Raw genomic sequence first — 25,242 nt, 5'->3', positions numbered from 1 at the left:
CGACGGCGTCCACTTGTCCAAACAAAGTGTGTGTGAGATCCATGGGATGGTCAGCAGGAAAACAGTGCAATTTTTAGAAAGGGTGGACTGCAGGATGGGCAAGATGGATTAACTTTGTTCAGTATCTGAGTAGCTGTTTTCATCTTGCTCCTTGTGGATGTCTCATGCCTGGAAGTGTCCAAGGCCAGGTTGGACAGGGCTTGGAGCAACCTGGGCTAGTGGAAGGTGTCTGGCAGAGGGCCAGAATGAGATGATCTCTAAGGTCCTTTCCAACCCAAACTATTCTGGGATTCTCTTCTGGATTTCTCTTTCTGTGTTCAGCAAACACCAAAGAGAAGGCAGGAACTTCACCCCAAACCTGGATCTGACAGAGGTAGCTGTGCTGGCACTGACAGATCTTCTTGGGGTGGTGCACAGGGTGGGCTGGAGCCAGAGACTCTCTCTGCTCTGAGCTTGCTTTACCGTTGCCTTTTCAGAGATGGAACCCCAGGTTCCTGCTGGGCTTCCCCTCAGACATGGGGGTCTGCTGCTGTGTGCTCCTGGCACAGTGGGACGGTCCTGCCCTCTCTGTTGCTTCTCCGGGGTCAGAGCAGCTGCAGAAATGCAGGTGGGGGAGTCAAGGATGGATCAGGGTCCTCACCTTCCTGGCCCTTTGTTTCTGTTCCTCTCTCTTTCCATCCCTTGTTCCCCCCAGACATCTGCTCTGCAGCTGCAGCCCGAGCAGTGGGATGTGTAACCCCTGAGCTGCTGCAGTGCTCCTGCTCCCACGTGCTCTGGAGCTGCTGGGAGGAGGTGTCCTATAGGCCAAAGGGGCTCCAGGACTCTGAGGGGCTGCCTGGGGGAGCAGGAACCTGTAATAAATATGCTGTAGGACACTCCTGTAGCCATCACAGTAGTGCCAGGGGACGCTGACTTGGGCTCTGCCACCCCACTGTGTCCTGCTGCCAATGTCCATCGGACAGCATGTCCCAGACCCTCTGGATCCTTCCCTCCTGGTGCATCCCATGCCCCTGAGCGTGGCTGTCCCCTGTTCAACCCTGCCCTGTGGGGTCTGTGAAGATGTGTTGATGTGAAGAAAGGACTTGGGTTAGTGGTGGCCTTGGCAGTGCTGGACTCGATCTGAGATGGCTTTCCCAGCTTAAACCGTTCCATGATTCCAATGAGGATCCTAAGCCTCATTTGTTTGTGGCTAACCTGTCTGCTTCAGTGCTTCCTTCCCATCTTTATTAAAGACAGCACCGGCTGCAAACCTGAATTTAAGTTGTTCTGAGGGATGCTTGTAGAAGCAGAGGTGTTCCCTGTGCAGATTGGGCCCAGCTCCTCTCCCAGGTGCCAGCCTGCGAGGGCAGGAGCTGCTTTTGGCTGGGCAGCATCACCTGGGTTTCCTGGTGGCCGCGTTCCTGCATTGTGCAGCACAAAGCTCTGCACACTGTGCGTGCAGAGGGCTGGCTGAGCTTTTAGAACAGAATAAACCAGACCTGAGGCTGCTGTTGGGCTCGTTTGAGGGGAGGAAACAAGAGCTGCCACATCCAGCTGATAAGGGCGATCACACACAGCCCTGGAGCCCAGCTGAGGGATGAGCGGGGCAGAGATAAGGCGGGGGAGTGCTCTGGGGGGCTATGACAGTGCTGTTGGGAGTCTCTGTGCCCACCCGGCATGGATTATGATCCAGATCTGATCCAGACATCCAACAGCTACAGTCTCCCTGCCCCGTGGGGGCCAGAGGGGTTCCTGTCTGGGAGAACAGACATCACCCAGCAATTCCCATGCAATCTCCAGGATCATATTTACCCCTGGATGTCCCTTGTGTTCTGCACCACGCAGCAGCTGTCTGGGACAGGAGTGGGGTGGCAGAGGTGCCATCCCCCTGCCAGGTGCCATCCCCAGGGAGCGATGCCCTCAGACATTTCAGGGCTGGAGGTGAAGGAGGCATTTGAGCAATTCCTGGTAGGTGACATAGCAAGGAGCAGTTCCCAAAGCTTATGAGACCTGTTTACTGTGTGAAGGTTAATTATGGAAACACGCCATGTCTGGGACAACATCCAACAGCATTCCTCATTCCTGTCCGTGTGCCCTGTCCATGTCTGTGCTGGCAGCTCCAGAACCTCTGCACTTCACTGAGTGGAGCTGGGAGCTGGAAGCAGGAGGTGCCCATGGCTGGGAGATGCCCCTGGCTGTGTGGGGCTCCACGTGCCTCCTGCCCCAAGAGCCCAGCTGGGTGGGCAGTGAGTCCCAGCTGTGCCCAGTGCCAGGAGGGCAGCGTGGAGGCTTCCTCCAAAGCCCACTGGGAGGGTCTGGGATTGGCCCTTGGCTGCTGTGGGAGTGATGTCCCGTTCAGGGAGGCAGCTCTGATTTCTTCAGGCAGAGTCAATCCCTCTGTCCCTGGCCATGCCGGGGCTGGTACCTTTGGCATCAGTAGGATACACCTTTCCCATGGCACACCTGCCTCAGCTCCTGTTCTCAAGCAGTGAAGGCACATCCCCCTGGCTCAGGAGAGGTGTTGGGACTTTCTGTCGTTCCTGTAAAAAGCCAGCAAGGAAGTTCTGCTTACAGCCAGGAAGGAAAGTCCCTGTTGTAGGCAGTTTTATTTTCAGGCAGGATGGAAAGAAATCACACCAAAATGAAAGAAAAAAAACCAATTTTCTCCCCCTGGTGCTGGGGTTGAAGCTTCCCCTGCAGTGCCAGGCAGCTGCTTCCAGCTTTCCATGAGGTAACGTGCAAGCAATTTTGTGGCGGGGTTTTCTCCTCGCACACTAATTGGCTGTGTGGGATGTTTTATGGGGATTTGGAACCTTGCTGTGGGAAGCTGGGAGCCTGGCCTGGGACTTCTCCTTCTTAGTTTTGATTGTTGAAGTGAAAGTGCAGAGCTGGGGTTCTGGGAAGTGACTTTCCTGCCTGGAATTCTGCTGGCCTCTGGTGTTTCAGGTTGCTAATTTTAGAGCTTTTATGGAATGTCCCAGGCTTTTCCCTGTCCATGCCTGTTCCAGGCCAGGGTGGGGTGGATGGAGCCCCAAAATCACTGGAGAGAGAGCTGTCAGGCTCCAGACACCCCACAGCCACGAGCCATTCCTGCTGGAGCTGCCAGTGGGCTGCACCAGGGAGATGCCACAGTGCAGTGACTGCAGGAAGGGGATTGGGGAATTTTGTCCTTTTTTTCCACTTCAGTGTTAGTTTTCATCCTTTTTTTCTGGCACAATGGGAGCCTCTTCTCTTCCTTCGTTTTTGATTTCCACCCCGTGCTGGGGGTGTTGGGGGGTCAGGGTTCTCTGGCTGGGGGCGCCCAGGCTTGGGGCGTGTCTGATGGACATGGTGGCACTTGGGTTACAGTCCCTGCCCCTTGCTGGGTGCAGGGGATGGGAGAGCAGCTGTGGATGCCTTTCCTTGGGAAATACCATCCAGCCTCAACAGCTGCTGGACAAGGGCAGAGGCTTTGCTGGGGGGTTCTCTGGTGGGTTGTGCACCATTGGGAGCTTTTTCCACTGAGGGTGTTGGTGCTGGTTTCCCCTGCGGGGATGTCCAGGTGTTTGCTGAGGACTCATCTCCCATGGAGAGCTTCCTCTGGAGTATGAAACATAATGGGGCTGCTGGTCTGCCTTCCCTGCCTGCAGTCAGGAAGCTGGTGGGATTTATCCCCTTGTTTCTCAGGGATGCATGGACTCTGCCGGTCCCCTGTACCTGCACCTCCTGCTATGCCGCCGAATGGGATGATTTCTACACCATTTAAACTGCAGATCTCAAAGATACTGAGTTGCTATATGCTCCTGGAAGTTATCTTCTGACCAGTGGAGGCAAGGAGATCCTCTTTGTGCCCTGCTGAGGGTGGGTGTAGTGTTTGGTGAGCCTATATTAGACATCAGAGAATCCTGGAGATGTTGGAAACCCATCTCTGTTGCTGCTGCCTGGGGTTCAGGCTGAGCTGGGTGGGAGGTGAAGGGTCTCCGGGCAGCAATCCCTGGGGTCAGGCTGGATTCCCAGTGGAGGCTGCAGCCAGGGATGTGTGCTGGCCTCAGGTCCCATCCCCCTGCCCTGCCTGTGAGGCTCCTGCGAGGTGACAGGGAGGGCTGGGAACACGGCTGGCATGGGTGACCCTGTGCCCAGCGTCCAGCCATGCCCCACGGCAGGAGTATTTGCCTGCCCAGCCTTTCCTGCACTTCCCTGGGAAAGCACGTCCATGGGAAGGGCAGGAAGAGGAGGAAGCTGGCTGCTGACTCCCTCTGGGACAGGACACTTGGAAACCTTTTCTGTGACAGCACTTCTATGTGAGAAGGGGTCAGCTTGGGCTGTCAAAGCCCCCCCTGCTCTAGGGGCCTTCTCCCTGTTTGAGGGGCTCTGGGGGGATGCAGGACTTGCCACAGCGGGGACCTGGCTCCTGAAGAGCTGAGGAGAGGCGGAGGCTCAGGGCCCTGGCCCCCAGCCAGCCCCTGCGTGGGGGAGGCGGCGGAGGGAAGGAAATGTCGTGCTCTGACTCCGCGTTTCCACCAGGATGAGCGGTGGCCGAGCCCAGTCCCGCGCAGAGCATCCTGCTGCAGCCCTGCCCTGGCTGCTCCCGGCCTGACGGGGCGGCTGTGGCCACGCTGGGTGTCACCGGGCTCCGGTGTGGCCCCAGTCGGTGCCCGGCCATGCTCTGGCACCAGCTGAGCCCTGCTGCGGGCAGGGGTAAGCGCTGCCACGGCCCTGCTCCTGCTGCCCTCTGCCAGACCCGTCCCTGGGGCAGGATCCATGGCACAGGTGGGAGGTTGGTGTTTTTGCTCATGGCTGGGGGCACACAGAGCTGCAGTCGCTGGCTGGGATTGGCCCCATGGAATTTCCATTGGGAGAGAAGGGGGAGCAGAGTCGAGCAGGAGCGGGAACTGGCAGGTCTGTTGGCAGGGGCTGTGGGAAATGCCTGTCCCTGGGTCCTGTCCATCCCGGGAGCGTGGGAGGGATCTGCTGCCAGAGCTGGCATGGCCAAAGAGCATTCCCAGGGACCACCAGTCTTGGTGCCCTCCTGCTGGACAGATGCAGCCATGGGGTGCCCTGCCCACGGGGTGTCAGGTTCTTTGGGAGGGATGTGGTGCTCCACATGGACCAGCTGGCCCAGGATAGCTCCAGGGTTGAGTTCTCCACTGGGATTGCTGGGTCTGAGCCCTGTTGGGGGCAGAAGGGGTCAGCCCTGGGTTTTGGCAGGACTCATGGCATGGCTAATGACAGCTGTGAGGTTTGGACCCAGATCCAGATGCTCATTCCAAAACTTCTTCCCAAAACTTGCCAAGTATTTGGGTCCAGGGTTTTGGCTTGGTCCTGTCCTGAATTGAGCTGCTTATTTGGAGCTTTTTTTTTCACTGCTGTAAGCTTGGAATTGGGAATGCAAACTGTAGCCAGAGCTCTGGGCCGAGGCAGTGGGCGGATGGGGATGGAATCGGGGTATTCCAGTGCTGGGTGGGTCTAGCCTCAGCCCACTCTGTGCCAGATGGTGCCTCCAGGAGAGACAGGCCAGACCCTGAGGCTGCCAAGGGATTTTCTGCCCTTGAGGTCAAATGTTGTCACCCTCAGCAGTAGAAACATCATGGGGCCAATGGGTGCTGACACTTGGCAATGACTTGCTGTGGCTGCAGGAGCTCTGGGCTGCTTTCCCTCAAGTTCTCTAAATTGGAGGAATTTCCTGGGAAATACTGCTGGCTGCTGAATGGGCTCATTTGGGTGAGGCTGGTCCCTGAGTGAAGGGTGGGAACCAGCTGGGTGAGGGGTGAGGAACCCCACCAAGGGTTTGGTGCCCACTGGGATGAACACCAGCTTGAAGAAGAGGTGGGAAGGGCTGGGTGGTGGGAAGGAGGTGGGGAGGAAGGGCTCCTTTGGCACACTTTTCTAGGGGATGTTTGCAGAAGTGATCAGCCCCGAGCTTTGATGAGCTCTGAACTCATGATTACAAAGAAAGATCTTCCTCTCCTGCCTGGCCAAGAACTGTGTTTGGTTTGGTGGGTTCAGAAACAAAATGTTTCATCAGAAGGTTAAAACTGTGTCTTGTGGCCCTGTCATTCAGGTGGCATCACTGTCACCTCCTGCTCTTTGCCCGGTCCTGGCAGAGAGCTGCAGCTGAGCTGTGTCTGCCCAGGACCCTGCTGCTGGTGGGAACCCCAGCTCTGCGGCCATGCATCTCCTCTGTTCTGTGCATATGGAACGTGGGCTTGGTGTCAGGGCTCTAGGGGGAGTGGGCTGTGTTCTGGAGGTGTTGCTGCTGCTAGTGGGATGCTCAGGCTGGTTCTTTGTTTTCTTCCAGAAATTGAAGCCAAGAAAGCATGTGACTGGCTACGGGCAGCAGGATTCCCCCAGTATGCCCAGCTGTACGAAGGTGAGAGCTGCCTCCTGCCTCTGACCCTGCTCTGTACCTGCTCAGAGCCTGTATCTCATCCAGATTCCAAGCGGGGCTGCAGGGACAGCGCCCACAGCTCCAGGGAGAGGAGGGAACAAAGGGGATTGTTCACTTGATTATATGAGTGTGTGTAACACTTTGAGCCCTTGGCCATGGCCTGGAGAACCAGCCAGTTAACTTCCCTGCATTCCTGAACTTTTCCCCTTCAGGCAGGGCTCTGAGGAATCCTGGGGCGGCTGCTTCGGCCAAGGGCAGCCAGGCTTTGGAGAGCCATCAGCTCTGAAGAGGTTGAGGGAGTGTTTGCCATGGGTGGGAGCGTAGGGGCAGCCAGTGTAGGTAATGTGGAGAGCAAGCATGTTCTCTCTCCTTCCGTCCCTCCCCATTCCCACAACCCCTGCCCTGCTCCAGCCTGCCCTTCCTGAGCACTCAGCGAGCCCTGCCTGGAGCAGACCATGTCCCTGCGCCTCCCCGGTCACGGGGCATGGGCATTACCCAGCCGGCGTTCCTACTCCCAGCTCCTGTGCCAGGCGCCCAGGGCAGTGGCAAGGTGGCTGTGGCGGTGGCTCTTGCCTCAGGCTCAGCTGTGTTTACTTGGAAGCCGTGCTGGGATCCTGATCCCGGCTGGGGCTGGTGCGAGGAGCGGTGGCTGCAGCCGGCCCCGTCTGGCTGGACAATAGCGGGAAGCGGGGCTCCGGCAGCCGCAGCCACGGCCATTGTTCGGCTGGGCACTTCCCCCGCCCCCCGCAGCACCAGCCCCCCGGTGATGCCTTTATGAGCAGCATGTTTGCTGCCAGTGCCTATTTTGGGAGGCAGGCCTCACGTGCAAGGACAGGCTGGGTTCCTGCCGGGACACCCAGCCCCAGGTGCTGGCCCCAGACAGTGCTCACAGCTGGGCAGCGAGGAGCGGTGCTGGTGCTGGAGACCAGGAATGAACTAACCCTTCTCCAGCCTCTCGCTACAGAACTTCCCACATCCTCCAAGTGTTTCCCTCTGTTTCCCTTCCTGTGGTGATAACACTCCATGGCTTCATGAACAGATGGATTGAGACCCTTGGGGTGGAGGGTCCAGGTCTCACATGCACGATCCCAGCAGAGCTGTCCCTGAGTGCACAGGCATGAGCAGGGAACTGAATGGAGGCCCTCAGGCACCGTATCACCCTCGCCTAACATACCTAGAAAGAGCTGTGCCCAGGGACCCTGGGCATGCACCACCTCCAGGTCTTCTCCAGCCGCTTGGGTTTCTCCTCCTCTTCCCATGCCCACTGCTGCTCTTTGTCTCTGATGGAGCAGCTGGCTCGGGATCTGCCACTGATGTCACTTTCCTTCCCAGAGTCATCATTCCCTCTTGACATCAGTGCTGTGAAGAAGGACCACAGCTTCCTGGACCAGGATTCCCTCAAATCCCTGTGCAGGTAACACTCCTTTGCCCCCTTGCACATGGAATCAGCACGGGGATGTGCCACAGACAACGGCAGCTGTCCAGGCTGATGGGGCAGTGGGCACTGCAGAGTGGGTGCCTGATGGAGTGCTGGGCTCAGTGGGGTGCCTGCCTTGCACCCTGCCTGGGCTCAGAGCCCGTTCCAGCGCTCTGGCTCCCTCTGCAGTGAGAACTCCGTCGTTCAGATCAGGTAGCGTTGCTGGTGTTGGGTGGTTCCAGGGAAACAACAGGTTTTTATGCTCCGTGTGACGCTGGTCATCCCGGTACCGGGCAACGCAGCCCGGCCGGGCGTTTCCACCTGGGCACGGCGCTGCTGCAGCTGCAGTCTGGGAGCAGCCGCGGGAGCTGCCTGGAGTGGTGTGCAGGGAGCAGCGTGTGGGGGACTCAGGCAGCCAGAGCTGGCACCCAAAGCAGGCCGCTGACCGGATGGTCTGTCTGGACAGGCCGTGTGTCACTCAGTGCTGCTGAGGGTGACTCAGCCCTGCCTTGGCTCTCGGGACACGTCATCACAGCCGTGTCCCTGCGCTTCAGCGCTGTCCCTCCCACTAGAACAGAGAAGAGGCGGGAACAGGGTTTGTTTCTTATTTCCCGGCAGAGAGGCTGCTGTGCTGGGCAGGAGGGGATCCCCGCGCCATTTCCTGGGTGCAGTGAGGCAGGAGGTGATGGGAAATCTCCGCCTGTCCCTCCTTCTCTGAGCTTTCAGGTCCTTTAGTCATTCCCTGTCTGGGGTGCAGGAGTTTCTGAGGTGATTTTGCTTTAATAATCTGGAGCAGGTCACCCCTGCCCACTTGCAGAGCCAGTGGCCCCAGCAGCTGGCATGGGCATGGCCTGGCTTGGGATACCATCTGCTGGCATTGTCCCCTTGTTGGTCGGGTGTCCCTCTGACCCGTGGAGCGAATGACAGGTGACAGGCACAGCCAAGGCTCTGAGGCAGGAAAATTAAAAGAAGCCAAAGCCATCCCTGTGTCCGTAGCAGGGCTGGGACAGGGGCTGGGACCAGGGTAAAGCCGCTCTGTTTCTTGCAGGAGGCTGATGACCCTGAACACTTGTGCCTCCATGAAGCTGGATGTTCACTTTCAGCGTAAACAGGTAAGTCCCGGATGCTTGAGGCAGGTGAGGGGCTGAGGGGTGCAGGGGATCATGTGCTCGATGGCAGGGCAGTGTCCTGGCGAGCTGCAGGACTGCCCTGGGCACAGAGTGGCTCCTGGAGGCCTCTGCTGCCAAAGGGGTCCCGAGCTGGTTAAAGGGAGTGAACACGCTGCTCTCCTCCCCACCTGGCGCCGTGCTGGTGGCTGTGCCCCTCTGAGGTGTGGGGATGTGCTGACCCTCCTTGGCTCCAGCCAACTGATCATCCCCTATTCTCAACTGCCCACAGAATGAAGACTCTGAGGAGGAAGACCAGTGTGCCATCAGCAACCGGTGGGCATTCCAGAGGGACAGCAAAAGATGGTCCCGGGTGGGGTCCGCTGATGTCCTGTCCCAGGGCTCAGAGGCCCTGAGCTGTACCATGCACCCGGTGTCCAGCCGTGAGAGTGTCCTCACGGACCTCAGCACCAACCCCGAGGCCACGTCCCTGCACAGCACGGGCAGCGTGGGCAGCGTGGGTGGCACGGGCGGCACACTAGGCACTGCGGCCACGCCGTCCGAGCCCCCGTCCCCCCTCCGTGCCACTGTCAACGCCTCCAGCTGCAGCCGGAGCGAGGGTTCTGCGCAGGAGCAGCCCTCGGGGCAGGGAGGGGGCTCTAAGGAGAAGCCGAAGAAGCGACGGTCTCGCAGCTTCCTGAAGCGGATTGAGTCCCTGCGGAGGAAGGACAAGCAGAAACCCAGCCCAGACAGGAGGGTGGCTCCACACAGCAGCGCCACTCTCCCACCGGGATGGGGCTCCCTGCAGAGTAATGGGGACCTTGCAGCCACCAGGACCAACTCCTCTAAAAGAGGGATACCTGCCTCTTTCCACAGCAAAAAACACTTCTTCTCAGTATCGTACAGGACTAACCGCCTGCTCGGCCCCGCGGGCACCAAGGGGAGCTCTGACCCCAAACGCAGCGGAGTCTACCTGGAGGACTACGACACGGCCACTGCTGCCGAGTGCCAGCGCCGGGCTCGCCATGGCGATTGCCTGGTCTATATCCCCTGTGACCACAAGCCCGGCACCTTCCCCAAATCCCTCTCCATCGAGAGCTTGTGTCCCCTGGGCGGCAGCTCCCTGGCCCACTGGAACCCAGGGAGCGCGGCTGTGGGGCTGGGCGAGGGCGGCAGCAGCAGCAGCGTGGAGGACTCGTCCTCCCCGAGGGGCTTTGCCTGCCGGCGCCGAGGCTCCTGCAGCTCCCTGGGCAGCCGCGTCAGCGTCTACGACAACGTGCCGGAGTTCGGCAGCAGCGAGGATTTCTGCAAGGACGGAGAGGTCACCTTCGAGAACCTCGACGACATCCTGCAGCACATGTGGGGGCTGCAGCAGAAGGTGGAACTCTGGTGTAAAGCCATCTCCCCTGGCCTGGATGGGGAGGAGGGGGGCGAAGAAGAGGAGGATGAGGAGGAGTCGGACTCGGGAGGGGAACCCTCCAACCTGCATTTCGAAGAACAGTCCATGTCGGATGTTGGCACCTCTGCCAGTGACTTTGATAGCACCGGGAACTCCCTCAACGAGGCTGAAGAGATTGAGACACGGGAGCGCCGAGATTCGGGGGTGGGAGCATCACTCACAAGACCCTGCAGGTATCAGAGAATCCCAAGATGGTTTGGGTGGGAAAGGAACATCGAGACCATCTCGTTCCACGCCCCCTGCTATAGACAGGGACACTTGCCACTAGACCAGATTGCTCCAAGCCCCGTCCAGCCTGGTCGTGAACACTCCCAGGGACGGGGCTGCTGCAGCAGGGAGGCGTGCACAGCCCATGGGTGTGGGGAGCAGCGCCGGATCCCGTCCTCGGGGGCCTGGACGATCGTCCCTTCCCGGGAGGCAGAAGTGGGCGGAGCGGGGGAATGCTGCTGGAGCCGCACGGTGCGGGCAGGGGAGCGCAGCGCGGGGCGCTGGTGCGCTCTGGTGGCCGCAGGACACCGCTGCCAGCACTTCCAGCAGGGACACCGCTGCCGGTCCTGTCTGCCTGCACAGACCCGTGATTCAAAGGTTTTTCATTAACTAATAACAAGCGTAAACGTAGGAGGCACGTGCCTACCCCTGTGCCAGTGTGCCCTGGGGCTTTCCCCAGGAGAGCTACGGCTGCTGCCTAGTTCTGTGGCTTTCCTCACCCAGTTTGGCTGGTGCTGGAGGGTGACGTGGCAGTAACCATGAAGGAATAGAGAGCAGTGGGGGTTTCCTTAGCTGGGAATGTCCTGTGTGTCCCCAGAAAGCTGCGTTGGCACAGCTTCCAGAACTCACACCGGCCCAGCCTGAACTCGGCCTCACTGGAGATCAACCGCCAGTCATCGGCCCAGCTCAACCTGCTCCAGAAGTGCTCCCTGCTCCGGCTCACTGCCATTATGGAGAAGTACTCCGTGCCCCACAAGCAGGCCTGGACGTGGTGAGCTGGGGCGAGGGGGACCAGAATGGGGCCCACAGGCTGCAGCTCATGCTGTGCCCCCTGCCTGGGGCAGCTTCGGGGTGTGGAGGGGAAGAGCCAAACCAAGGGCTTTCTGCTCTGGCAAGTGTGAGCCAGGGCTGAGCCCCAGGCTCCTGGCATCATCTGGGCATCCAGGGGGGCTCCTGGCATTATCTGCCACTGGGGGGGCTGCAGGTGTCCGTGGGGCATTAAAAGTGCTGCAGCAACATAAGAGAGTGGGACAGTGGTTTATTTTCATAGCCAAGTGTCAAAGCATTTTGGCTTAATAAAAAGTGCTGCCATTCCTGCTGGGAAGCTGCCTTGCTTGTATTGCAAACACTGCAGAAATGTGTGTGTGTTCCCAGTGTCCTGCTCCCCCTGTGAGGGGGTACTGAGGGCACCAATTGTTGCATGGGTGTCTCTTTGTCCCACTCTGCAGGACTGTTCCCAAGTTCATGAAGCGGAGTAAAGTCCCTGACTACCGGGACAAGATGGTATTTGGGGTGCCGCCCATTGTCAACGTGCAGCGGACAGGGCAGCCCCTGCCCCAGAGCATCCAGCAGGCCATGCGCTACTTGCGCAGCCAGTGCCTGGACCAGGTGAGGCCGTGGCTGCCGGGCAGCAGCACTGGGATTTGGGGGGAAAAAAAATAGCCTTCGGGGTCCTTTTGTTCACCTCTTGTGGTGTGTGCTGAAGTGGGAGGGTGGGATTGTCTGTGGGAACCCAGCAGTGTCCCCTTGGCCATCCCTCACTCAGTGTCTCCTCTGGGTTCAGGGATGAGCACTTTGGGGAGGGAGTGTCATTGCCTGTCCCAGGGGTGCCCACCCAGGCCTGTGCCTGCTCACCCCCTGCTCTGCCCCGGCAGGTTGGCATTTTCCGCAAGTCCGGGGTGAAGTCCCGGATCCAGGCGCTCCGGCACATGAATGAGACCAGCCCCGACAACGTCAACTACTCGGGGCAGTCAGCGTACGACGTGGCCGACCTGCTGAAGCAGTACTTCCGCGACCTGCCCGAGCCCATCTTCACCAGCAAGCTGACTGACACCTTCCTGCAGATCTACCAGTGTAAGGGCCAGGCTGGGGGCAGCTCGAGGTCTTCGGGGAGGAGGGGTCCCTCCGTTCCGTGGACAGAGGTGGCGGGAGCGGGTGGGTGGTGGCCGTGGGGAGGCCCAGCTGACGCTGCCCTGTGCTCGCAGTCGTGTCCAAGGAGCAGCGGCTGCAGGCAGTGCAGGCCGCCATCATCCTCATGCCAGACGAGAACCGGGAGGTGCTGCAGACCCTGCTCTACTTCCTGAGTGACATCGCCTCAGCCGAGGAGAACCAGATGACGGCTGGGAACCTGGCTGTGTGCCTGGCCCCCTCCATCTTCCACCTCAACGTGTCCAAGAAGGAAAGCACATCGCCCAGGTAAGGGCTGGCTGAGCTCCAGTGCCCCTTCCCTGCCCGCTGTGGGAGGGGGCCAGCAGGGAATGCTGAGACACGGGGTGCTCTTGGCTCTGCTCTGTGACACCAGTGAGAGTCATGGGGGTCTAGAGGTGCCCACTGGTGCCAGCACTACCTGGCATATGTATCTATAGGGCCATACACAAGAGGGGAACCATGGGGAAACCGGACCAGAAGGACCTCAATGAGAACATGGCTGCGACGCAGGGGCTCTCCCATATGATCACTGACTGCAAGAAGCTCTTCCAGGTGGGTGGCAATGGTGTCCCAGCCCAGCGCTGCCTGTGGAAGGTGTGACCTTCCTGGAGTCCTGAGGTGAGGACAGCTGCTACCAGCCAATCAGCCTGGGGCCAAGCCCAGCTGCATCTCCTGGGGCAGGAGATGGTTCAGGCTGTATGTCCATCCTCCCCACTCCCTGGGGAATGAGTTATGGTTCTCTGTCCGTCCAGGACCACTCACAGAGTCCCCACAGGATCCCTCTGCCTTGCTGAACATCCGTGTGCTTTTGGCTTGCAGGTCTCCCATGACATCTTGCTGCAGCTGAGCAGCTCTTATATGGCCGCAGACACTTATCCCCATCCCCTGGCTGACTTGGTGTGCCAGGGGGAGAGCAAGGATTTACACTCCTACTTTGAGCAGAGTGTCCAGAACCTGCTCAAAGAGTCGTCAGAGAAATTCAAGGGGTGGCTGAGCACAGCAGGGCCCCTGAACACAGAGCTGTCCTGCAAAAAGGTAAATGCCACTGTGTGGAAGGGCTTGAGAACATGCAGGGAAATGTGTTTGGGGTGACCTCTCCAGTAGCCAGAGCAGGTCCCACCCCATCCCTCACTAGCCAGCAGATGGGACTGTGCTGCTCTGTGGCAGTGGGAGCCATCAGTGAAGCTGCTCAGGGGTTAGCACTGGGGGTCCTGTGGGACAGACAGTCTGTGTGACCCCCACCTCATCCACTCAGGTCGGGGACGGGCACCCTCTGCGCCTGTGGAAGGTCTCCACAGATGTCGAGGCCCCTCCCGCCACGGTGCTGCACCGGGTGCTGCGGGAGCGTCACCTGTGGGACGAGGACCTGCTGCAGAGCAGGGTGGTGGAGGCGCTGGACAAGGACATGGAGGTGTACCACTACGTGACGGACAGCATGGCCCCGCACCCGCGCAGGGACTGCATGGTGCTCCGGTGAGGGCGGCCGGGACCCGCGGGGGGTCTGGGCTCGGTTTGGTGCATCCCCTCTGCTCCAGCCCCATCTCCTCCAGCCCGGGCTGTGTGGGCTCCCCCGGTGTCTGATCCTGCTGTGGACCCCATGGTGGGCACACGGCGACTCCCGCTCTGTTGCAGGCGCTGGCGCACGGACCTGCCGCGGGGAGCCTGCCTGCTCAGCTCCCTCTCGGTGGAGCACGACAAGGTGCCGGTGGAGGGAGGGGTCAAGGCCATCGTGCTGACGTCCCAGTACCTCATCGAGCCCAGCGCCATGGGCCGCTCCCGGGTGACCCACATCTGCAGGGCTGACCTCAGGTAACAGGGCCCTCTGGGGAGGGGATGGAGCAGCAGGATGTGCTGCTCCATGATGTTGCCAGGGTCTCTCCTGCCCACTCAGCCCCTCCTGCCTCTTCCCTTCTCCAGGGGCCGGTCTCCCGAGTGGTACAACAGGGTCTTTGGCCACCTCTGTGCCATGGAGCTGGTGAGGATACGAGACTCTTTCCCAGCCCTGAGTCCCAACGGCCCTGAGACAAAGATCTGAGGCACCAGGAAGATGCTCTGTCCTGTCAGACATGGACTTGCCAGTGGATCCAGACGGGGGCTCTCAGCAGGAAGCATGGCATGGGCAGTGCCCGTGGAGGAGGAGACAGAGGCACATATTTATAAACATCCTTTCACCCCGGGCTGGGCAGTCCTGTCCCACGGTCCGGGGGCTGTGGGGCCGCGGAAGGGAAGCCGTGGTGTCCCTCAGGAGGAGCGGGGGAGCAGAGGGAAAGAGTGGCCATGGGGTGACCCCTGGATGCACCCTGTGGCAGGAGCTGGGCCCCCCCACACAAGCCAGGAGCAACGGCAGGGACAAAGGAGCGTGGAGTGAGGTGGCAGGAGCGAGCGGGGAAAATGGGGCCGTGTCTGCAGGTCGCAGAGTGGGGTTGGGAAGTGGAGGGTGGGCAGCGAGGAGGGGATTGTGTGTGGTGTCACCCGGTGGGGACAGCCAGGGAGTCACTGTGTGGTAGTGGAAGGGGCTGCTGTTCTGGGAGGAGGGGGCTGCCTATGGATACATAGGTACAGCTCAAGTGCCAGCCCCTGTTGAGGGGCAGATGGAACCTGTCGCAGCATTGGTGCTGAATTCATGGAAGAAGCAGCCCTGTACTCCTGTGCCTTGCTCTTCCTTGGCTAAAAGCCCTCTCTCTGCACTGGGTGTCACTGGGAGGAGGGGTGGATGGACCACGTTTCAAGCCCAGGCCATCGCTCAACCAGCCGACCTGTTACTTGCATGGGGCAGGACGTTGCTGGAGCCCCAGAGCAGCTGCGCCTCAGTGGGAAGGGGCAATGCCTGGAAAGAGGCATCGAGGTGGGGAGAGACTCCCCAGACCAGCTCCTCCTTTGTGCTGCCCTCAGTGTTGAGGGCCATACCCGGAGAGGGAGGAGGGATGGCAGGGAGGGGCAGTTGTTTGGGATTCGCCCCTCTTTGGGCAGCTACACATGGCCCATGCCCACCTACTCCCTGCAGAGACATCCATTCTGCTTTCCACCCCTTCTTCCTTCCCTTCATGAAGGAACTGTTCACCGGAACTGTGAGCACCCAGGAGATGACCTGGTTTCTCCATCCAGGCAGGAACCCAAATTCCCAGACATCGTTCCAACTGGGAGGCAACACGACCCATGAGCTGGGGACCCCCAGTGTGAGTTGGGCCGTAACTGTCTCTGTCTGTCTGTCTGTCTTTTGGTAAAAAAACAAAGCACAAATCAGCCTCTAGTCTGTGTTTTTATATATATGTATTTTTTATATATATATATATATAAAAAAATATAACTAACATGTGGGGGAGTGAAATTTCTCCTGATATTTTTTTAAAGTGTTTCTTTTTTTCTATCTATAAATACTTGTACAGGTGGAATATTAATATATAACTCTGGTGGCAGAGCTCAGCACCAGGTGATGCTCACTTAGAGCTGCGTATTTTGTATTTAAGGGACTTTTGTTTTGTATCATATGAAACTGCAGCAGTTGTTTGACTTGGATCGGGGCTGCTCTTCCCATCCGTGCAATTAATAAACTACTAACAAGATCTGCTGGCTGATGAGGAAACCTCTGTGCTCAGGGCTTCTCCAGCATCGGAGCAGCCCAGGGCTGAGCAATGTGCGGCCTTGGGGCTGCCCCCGCGTGGGTGAAGAGACTCAAACCCAGCATTTCCCATATTCAGCTGTGCTTCAGGGCCTTGCCAGGGTTTGGGGTTCTCCTGGCATTGCCACCTGCAGCAGGGAGAGCAGCTTGAGGAGGAAGATCAGCATCCAGCATCAGTGATGCCGGTGAAGAAGAACCACCGGAACTGTGCTGGTGAATTCCCTGGAGCAGACGCCTGTCTCCACTGTTTTGGAAGCAGTGGTGGGAATAGAGTAGAATGTGCTGGAGTAGGTGAAGATGATGGTGCTGAAGGCTGCAAGATTGAAGCCTGGAGAGGAAGAAATCCCTCTCTGAGCTTGGCTAAAGTGTGGGATTGGCAGCAGCGAGACTGCTCTTGCTTTTAGCACTAATGGGGGCAGAGACAATGGGGCAGCCCTGGCTCGTCCCAAATCCACCCATGGCCAAGGCTCCAGCACTGGGTTGGAGAGGGTACCCTTCCCATCCTGGGGTGGAGGGCAAGCTGGCATTTCACCTTCCAGGGCCCCAGCAGGGTGGCAGCACTCTGTGGACCCATGCAGGCATCCCACTGATGGAAGGGTGTGAGCTCTTAGGGACACCCACAGGGAACCCTGTCCTGCCTCACAATGTCCCCATGCCTGGGTCCCAAGTCCCCAGTGGATTGAATGAAGAGGTTTCTCACCCCTCTGCATGATGCTGTGCTGGGTGCAGACACTAATTAACACCCTAAAACCTCTGCAAAGCTGGCTGGAGCCACCCCAGGGCTTTTGGGCTCACCCCAGCCACGCTCCCAAATGTGCCTCCACTCAGCACCACCAGCTGATCAGTCCAAAAGTGTTTTCCTCCAACTTCTGCTTTGCAGAGACTAACATTTAAAGTCAATTTCTTATTGAAATCCTCCAAGTTTCATTAACAGAGATTTATGTTTTTTCCCTGCACATTATTACAGATTACCTTTTCAAACCTTATAAAAACCAATCCCTATGACTTAGCAAACCTCTGCATCTGGGAAATTACTGCAGAGCAGCAATGCCAGGCTCAGTTTGGCTTAATTAGAGATAAAAAGAGAGAAAATCATTCCTTATTAGCCAGTCAGGTAGAAGCTGTACTGTATTGAGAGTGCAAACAGCCCCATTACGGGGAGGAACATGCACAGTTGTCTTTCATTACAGGTACTTGAAAATGGGCATCTGGGGAAATTAATGGTCATTCTCTCCTTCCAAAGAGAAGCTGCAGCCATTCCAGCTGGCTCTGTGGGCCATCCCCAGCACAGGAGTGATGCTTGTCCAGCCTGACCATTTGCCCATCCCTGGGATCCTTAGGCCATTATCTCAGCCCTGGCAGAAGGATCTCTAAAGGGATTGCTCCACCACAGCTCTCAGTGCACAGGCTAGCACCTGGCTGGTGGAGTCTACCTGGCCCCCACCACCTACACAACACCTATCTGGCTGCCCCCACCCACCCAGCATGCACCTTCACAAATACACATCACTCTGTATCACACCTGGGCCAGGACAGGGCCCCCGCAGCTCTGCAACTTCTCTGTCTTCACAGGCAGAATGTTCCCCTTGCCCTAAATCAGCCCCAGCCAGGAGAGACCCTCTTGTCCCAGGGGATTAAAGCAGTATCTTCATACTGGGGGGGCTTCCTGTGGGCTGGAATAACTTTCTCAGGGGTGAACTGGTTTCTCTTCCTGCACTCACATCAGGGTTTTAAGCCCAGCCAGCAGCTCAGCACCACAGCCACTCACTCCCACCACCCCCATGTGGGGATGAGAATGGGAAAGAAAAGGGAAACTCTGTGGGTTGAGATAAGAACAGCTTAGCAATTAATAAAAAATATGATTATAATGCTAATGAAGAGAGAGAAATAAAACCCAGGAGAAACAAGTGGTGCCCAGTATAATCACCCACTCCTTGCTGTCACAGCATCTTTACACTCTGGTTGTATTTCTCAACATGAGCTTTGTTAGTGGTCCAAGAATTTCCCACCCTTTGGCAGCAGTCCTTGTCCAGCTCCTGGGATTGCGTCTCCTCCCAAGCCCGGGATGATGTAGGGCTCTTGGACACCTCCCTGCACGGGTTCAGCCTCTGGGCCGTGCAGCCCAGCAAATGTTACAATACAGACCCCGAGGGGCTCGGGGAAGGCTTGTGCAACCTCATGGCATAGATTTATATCCCGGGATTTCAAAGGTGTGACCTCCATGGCAGAGCTCCACAGTTATGTCCCGGGCGTCCCCCGCTCCAGCACAGCCGCGCAGGCGCCTTCCCACCGGGATAACGTTATCTTTGAGCAAACCAAGCCAGCTTTTCCTTTTGCTTTGTTTGCCACTGGGATGATCCCTCAGTTCTCACCCAGGCCTGGCTTCCCTGGCGCTTTTTTCCCCTCTCTAAATAAAGACCATGCCGCCTGCCTGGCCTGGCAGTCACACAAACAGGCACTCTGATTTCAGCATCCCTGTGGAACAGGCATTGTCTGGTTGTGGACAAGATGGGAATTCAGGCATCCTCACTGCCTGACCCTGCTGACAGAGATTTGGGGCAAACCCATTCATTTTTACATGAAAGAAAGGGCTGTGAACCCGTGCAGTGCTCCCGGCCCTGCCAGCACTGCATTGGCACCCTGACAGACACGGCTCCTCCTGGGATCACACACCTGGCTTGGAGAAGGGCCTGCCATGTGTCCTGGGGGATGATGAGTGGTCCCAGCAGGAATCCCGAGGGATCAGCCCACTTCAGAACACAGATTATCCATCTGCAGCTCCCAGCCTGAGGCACCTCATTGGGCTCGGCCTTCCTTTTCTGTCCTCAGATATAGGAGGTCCTTCAGGCAGAAAAGAGATGGAAGTGGGCAAATGGGAGATAACACTGCTTTAACTGGGGCTTTGAAAGTTAAAAAAGGAACACAGGCAGAGTCACGCTGGAAAGAGATGGCACAAATCTGACCAGATCCTGTAGGTAAGTGAAGTCAGACAGTCCTCGTGGCAAGGGGAGGAGCCAGGTGCTGAAAGAAGCGGGAGACCAAGTCTTCCTTAGGAGCAGGGATGGTTTAGTGGCACAGCTACAGAACAGGATGGAAGAATATTTGGGCAAGGTGCTCAGGGGATGCTCCATCTCTCCTTTCAGTGACAGCCAATGTGTCAGTCCCATGATTTTTAACTGGAATGATGACACCCCTCGCTGCATAATCCCTCTGACCCCCGCAGATCACTCGCTGTGGTTGCAGAGGTCAGGAGGGGATCCCATCTTCCGCTGTCTGGTCCATCCTCAGTGCACGTGGCTGCTGCAGCCAGTGCTGGGGTGGCACTGAGGCACTCCCAGGGCACATCCACAGTAATGGCAGATGTGATCCTGCTCCCAAGTGCAATTAATTTTTATGACATCCTGTTTCTGCTGGGGGCTGTGAGAGGCTTTGTAGGGCAGGAACTTGTCACATCACCTGCTGAAAGGTGTGTGTGCTGTGGGACAGCTGGCAGGTGAGTGGATCCTGCTGCCCTGGCCCTGCCCTGCTCTTACTGTTCCCTCAGTGCCTCTAGAAAAGGCAGTTCCACCGTGGGTGCTCTCCCAAAGGTGCTGCTGCCTCTGCAGCCCAGCCAGGAGCTGGTGGTGTTTCATGTTTCTTCCCAAACTATTCAGGGTTTTTACCATCTATCATCAAACCCGTGTTTGTCACCCAGTGTGAGTTTATAACATTTTTTATTTTATCAGCATAACAAACCCCAACCAAACAAAATCCACCCCAAGAGCGTCACAGTCTCCGGTTCTGACTGAGATATCTCCATAAAGCACAGCCCCTCCCTGCAAAACCTGCTTTTCCCAGAACCTTCCCCAGCATCCCAGCTCCAACTCCAGATGTAGAAGCAGCACCTGCAATAATAATCAAACCTTTAGCAAACATCATTAGAAACAACTTGCCAATGAGCAGAAATAATTACCAGGTAATTGCTCTATGGACAGCTGAGCAGGGAACACAGGAACACCATTTTCTCCATGTTAAACAGGGAAACATAAGTAGGGAAAGAGAAGCACCAAAGGGCAGAAGTTGCTGTTTAAGGCCACAAAATGATGAGAGACCCACTCTGACCCCACACCACCTGCTGCTTGGCCGGCCTCGTGCAGGGGCCTGAACTCACAGCTCCAGGAGCTTTGGCATTCCCGAGGCCGGGATCTGGAGGCACAGCTGGCTGCATTTGCCTTGTCACCCTGCCCTTGGTCCTGGTGTCCTGCCCCCAGCAGGACATGGCACCCCGGTGCTCCCCTGTCCCTTGGCTGGGACTTGGGCATCCACACCAGGCTGGTCTGGAACACCTCGGGAGAGCTTTGGAGCTCTCATTCCCAGCAGAGGAGCAGCCCAGGTGCTGATGTTTTACCAACCTAGCCCGGGTGTTCGTACTTCACCTCCAGCCTCCCAAATTGCTAAAGAAAGCCAGGCGTCTTTCCCTTTCCCCACTGAACTCTCCTGTCCCTGCACATCCCTGTCCTCCCTCGGCTGGCAGGTTCTGCGGGTGGGCAGCGTCCTCTTGGGGGGAAAACCAGTCACAATAAACCGGTGGCAGTTTAGGGCGCCGCGGGGAGCGGATTATGCAAATGAGGACATCCGCTTTAATGGCATTCCAAGATTTTACTCGAATTTAATTACCTTCCTTCTTCCCCCTCCCTGTGCCTGTCCCTGATCAAATTAAAACAAACAACCCCCAGCAGAGTGTTTATGACAGGAATCGTGTTGGAGACTAATTAAAACCTGACGATTGTCACCGCGATGAGCCTGGCAGCCGCCCGTGCCAGGCGGCGGGGGGACAGGGCAGGCGGCACGGGGACAGGGACAGGGCAGGTGGCACGGCACGCTCGGCTCTGGATGCTCCCCACGGCAGCTCATTATCCGCACGCTCCCCATCCCGTGTCACGGCTCCTGCCCGTGCCACGGCTGGCGGGGAGGGACCTGCAGGGGCAACACGTGGGTCTCAGTTACTCCGGCAATAATTTAACGGACTAATTAATCAACCCATCCGGCAGCTTCTCCGGGGTGCTGCGGAGGCGGGCGGGGTGAGGTTCGTGTGGGAGCTGCCGGCTGCCATGGAGCTGGGGTGGGGGGACAGCTGGGCTGAGCGCCCTGTCACACGTCTGTCCCCTTTAGAGAGGTGGCCCCGGGCACACGGAGGCTCAGGCTGGTCTTGGCAGCTCGCCCCAGCACAGCACAGCTCCCTCCACCCCAGCCCAGCGTGGGCTCCGTGTTCCCGCCCTGCTTCCCCTGCCCTGCAAAGCTCCAGGTTTGACCTTGGTGTGGAGAAACCCCCGCCGTGCCCTCCTCAGGATTTTGCCTTTCCCCCTGTGGTTTCCAGCGCCCGTGTGCGCCCAATGCCATTGAGATCGAGTCGGCTGCTCTGCCTCCCTGTGCCTCTGGCCACACGGGTCCAGCTGGGATGGGGAGGAGGACGGATGGATGTTTGCAGGCACTACTTGGCTGAGCAGTGGGGAGGAACAATCTCCCTGTGATGAACCAGCCGTGACCCAACCCCTTGCAGCCTCTTCCTTGTTATGGCATCGATGAAGTCACTAAATGATCCCTTGTTCATATTCCCGTAAATCAATAGGTCCTGGCGCTGTAATACACTGGCTCGTTCCAGTATTTTAGTTGGGATAGTCCTCAAGGGGAGCTGGGCTCGTTAATTAAATCCATCTAATCAATCTGGCCTGGAAGGGCACCGGTTATTTATTCATCAGAGGCTGCACCGTGCAGCCCAGGCGATCTGAAACATGGAAATGAAAAGCTGAGGCAGCGGAGTTTGCCTGGGCCTGGGAGACTTCAGAGCTGGGTCAGATAATATGGGATCACATGTTTAATTTAACAAAATCCAATAAAAAGTGCACCTGGATTGAACAAAATCCCTGGGATGGCGGAGCTGCCAGGGTTGACGGGGGATGAGACCCCGGGGGTCGGGGTGTGCCCAGCCCCCTGTCCTCTGCCGACGGCCCCTCCGTGTGCACACAGCCAGGGAGAGCTCGGGGCGAGGGCAGCACCAGGCTCAGGCGGGGCGTTCCCAAAGCAGTTTCCCATAGATTGTCCTGGTCAGCCGCCTGTGCTTCCGAGGAACTCACAGCACGGTGGGGCTCACATGTTCCTGGGAAGTGAATTACAGAAGAGCCTACCAGGAACTAGGGACAGGAAAATTTCAGCTGATGGGTGGGAAAACAAAGGAGGGCGATGTGTCACATTTCAGCTCATGGTTTGCAGAATTCCCTGCTCTATTGAGAGATGCTGAGGGAGCCGAGCTGCTGGGAGCAGATGAGCTCCCTCCCGTCCCGCCTAAGCCTGGTTTTGCCCTTGTTGGAAACCAGAGTCATTCCAATATTGTGAATGCCAAGACTTGCAAATCAGTGCTGGATAAAGTATCACTGCTCCAAGTGGGGCATGTCTGAACCCTTGGGCCGTTGGGTTTGCTGTCTCTTGCAGCTTGAAGAGCTGATAGATCCCTTCTTCCAGCTTGGTTTTCACGCCCAAGAACCTGGATTAACCTCCACAGTGTTGGGATTGCCAAGAGCGTTTCCAGAACAAAGGCAGAGGGTTCCTGAGGAGTGAGGGCAGGAACCCTCTGTCCAGCAGCCTCTGGGAGCTTTCACCAGCCCTGGCATGATGCTCCTGCTGCAGGCAGTGCCTGAGGGATTCGTGAACTGATGGCACAGCTAAATACCAGGGGGTGGGAGTGCGGGTCAGGGACCCGCAGGGAGGACAGGAGGAAGGTGAGGCATCACCGTGCCTGTGCAAAGAGACGTTCTTGCACCTCTGCAGGGGCTGAGGAAGAGACATCTGGAGTGGCTGGATGAGGAAGATGAGGAAAACCTGCCAGAACACAAGCATGGGAAGAAGGACTGGGGAAGAGTGGGGCAGAGACACAGCAGAGCAGGGACTGGCTCTGGCTGGGCCACGGTTGGGGTTTGAGGCTGAGCCTGCCACGCACAGGAGTGTTTGGAGCTGGAGTTTGCTCCCAGCTGCTTTCCACACCCCTGGGTGACCCTCAGAGGGAGGTGGCTCCCCTGGGACATGGAGGGCAGGGGGTAGGAGGAGGCCTTGGCACTCCTGTGGGTGGTGTAAACCAGAGTCTGCATGGAAAAAGTTAATTCAAATATGGGTGAGTGCTGAGGCTGTCAGGGCACAGGGAGGGGCACGGGATTAGCCTGTAAATCATAATAAATGACTATGCAAAGCTGGGAGAAGGATTTGTCCCACTGCAGCTCCCTCTCAGTGTGAGAACTCTGACTCGAATATCACCCCACCACAGAGTCATTTTCCCAAAGCCCCAGACACCTGTAACCTGGAAAACTTCTGCAAAGGGATGCTCTGCCCTCATTTTGTGAGTGCACTGCCAGCGAGGAACAAGAACCCTTTGGGAACAGCTGCTGTGGATGGAGACGACTTGGGGGAGCAGGAAGGTGCCCTCAACCTCCTCCTCCTCCCACTCCCTGGGATGTGTTGGGCTGGCAGAGCTCGCAGCCCTCCCTCCCAGTTCATCCAGCGCAGGAGCATCACCCACAGCCCTGGCCGCGGGCAGGGCAGGGACAGGTCCCTGCAGGGCCAGGGCAGGACGCTGGGATCCCCGAGGGGGCCTTTGCCAGGGGAGCAGAGGCCAGACCTGCTGGAGCCCCCCCACCCCCTTTGCCAGCTCCTGCATCCTCCCAGGCTGGGCTGGTTCCTGTGGTACCTGTGGTTTCCCCCTCCTGCTTTCCTGGGAGCTTGCGATGGAGCTCTAATGACAGGAACACAAACTATTAAGCAGTTTCAGTCATGAAGAAAGAAGCAAGGTTTGCATCCAGGTTTTGTCTAATCCATTGTTTTTCCGAGCTGGTTTCTCCGCCTGCGTCCCAGACTCCTGGTGATTCACCACGACCTCATTACTTCTGAGTTAACACAACGCACTTGGCTGCTGGTAGATGGTTTATTAATTCTGGACTCGTTCCCCTGAAGATGTGTCCTATCTAGAGACAAAATGCTTTTATCGTGTCCCAAGATTCTGGCCAACCCATTTGGTCTCCAAGCTTGCCTGGGGTGAGGACGAGAGCACGAGGAACAATAAATACAATCTTTCAGACAGTTTTTCCTCTGAGGATCAGAAAGCCCAGACACACCTGCCTGAAGGGTGCCCTGGGCAGGGGATGGGGAGGAGATGGTTCATCGGTGTCCCTGTAACACAGCAAAGCACAGGTGCTGTGTCCTCTTACAGGGATGAACAGAGCATGTTCCCCAATGCAGCATGTTCCTGAAATCCCTGAATGGAAAATCCATAGGCCTTGAAATGAATGCATTTGTTCTCTCGCTGTCTCCATTGTTAGCTGGAGGAACAGCTAACAGAGTGCGTCTTCTCTGGGGGCTGCAGCGGGAAGACAGATGGTGAGAGTGACTCCAGCTGTCAGTCCCTGGAGATGTGTGGAGAAATCAGTGTTTGACATCTGATTTAGCTCTGCTCCCTCCTTGAGTCACCACCATCCCTGGCTCTGAAAGACGTGTGTGCTTCTGAGACGGTTAAATTAAACCTCACCCAACCGAGGGGCATGTACTCAGCGCCTCAGAAATGTCAGCTGGTAGCTCATCACCAGGAACCAATGGATCTGGGCTCACTCCCCGGAATCTGTGTGTCTGCCTCCTTCCCCCTGCAGTGCAGAGTTACACTGGCCTGGGGGAGGATTGGCAGCCAAACCGAGCAGGCAGAAACGGGCATGAACAGTTCCTGGGAAAGGGGGAGCCTTTGGGGAGCATTCCCTTTCCAGGGCTGGCTCCAGAGCTGGGGACAAGCCAAAGGGAGCCCTGCTTAGGGGACAGCTGTGTTACCTGGGTAGGGGACACCTGAGAAGCAGAAACAGGGAAGAGGAGAAGGAGGAGGAGAAAGAGGCAGACATTCCACAAGAATCGCCATCTGTATGGAGAGGGAGTATGGTCCAGGGCTGTAACACGTCCCAGATGAGGTGGGAAGGGCTCAGCAGAGCATGAGTCACTGCAGGGGAGGGGAGAGGGGCTCTCTGATAAGAGGTGAAGCAACTTCCCGCGGCTGGTTAATCTTCATTCACAGACTCTGCCAGTGGAGCCTTGCACAAGGGTCCTTCGGGGACCCCGGAATGCAACCCCCTCCCTTGGCTGCTCGACAGTTCTTGT

General features: G+C 57.6%; 1 protein-coding gene across 3 annotated transcripts in view; it reads left to right on the top strand.

The window, feature by feature from the left end:
- The window catches only part of STARD8 (StAR related lipid transfer domain containing 8), a 42,208-nt gene extending 26,501 nt beyond the window's left edge, over positions 1 to 15,707 (top strand). For all 3 annotated transcript variants that reach the window (XM_082289492.1, XM_082289494.1, XM_082289493.1), the window contains 13 exons: positions 6,257 to 6,328; positions 7,679 to 7,760; positions 8,812 to 8,875; positions 9,162 to 10,501; positions 11,134 to 11,307; positions 11,765 to 11,924; positions 12,191 to 12,389; positions 12,521 to 12,731; positions 12,902 to 13,016; positions 13,284 to 13,499; positions 13,720 to 13,937; positions 14,097 to 14,273; positions 14,382 to 15,707. In XM_082289492.1, coding sequence (XP_082145618.1) covers positions 6,257 to 6,328; positions 7,679 to 7,760; positions 8,812 to 8,875; positions 9,162 to 10,501; positions 11,134 to 11,307; positions 11,765 to 11,924; positions 12,191 to 12,389; positions 12,521 to 12,731; positions 12,902 to 13,016; positions 13,284 to 13,499; positions 13,720 to 13,937; positions 14,097 to 14,273; positions 14,382 to 14,499 — 3,146 coding nt within the window. In that variant the 3' untranslated portion in view covers positions 14,500 to 15,707. The remainder of the gene's footprint in view (positions 1 to 6,256; positions 6,329 to 7,678; positions 7,761 to 8,811; positions 8,876 to 9,161; positions 10,502 to 11,133; positions 11,308 to 11,764; positions 11,925 to 12,190; positions 12,390 to 12,520; positions 12,732 to 12,901; positions 13,017 to 13,283; positions 13,500 to 13,719; positions 13,938 to 14,096; positions 14,274 to 14,381) is intronic.
- Positions 15,708 to 25,242: the final 9,535 nt, after the last annotated feature.

This window comes from Coloeus monedula (assembly GCF_965178545.1).
Source record: "Coloeus monedula genome assembly, chromosome: 12".
NCBI lineage: Eukaryota > Metazoa > Chordata > Aves > Passeriformes > Corvidae > Coloeus > Coloeus monedula.
The sequence above is the reverse complement of the archived record's forward strand: the minus strand, read 5'-3'. Positions and strand labels throughout refer to the sequence as shown.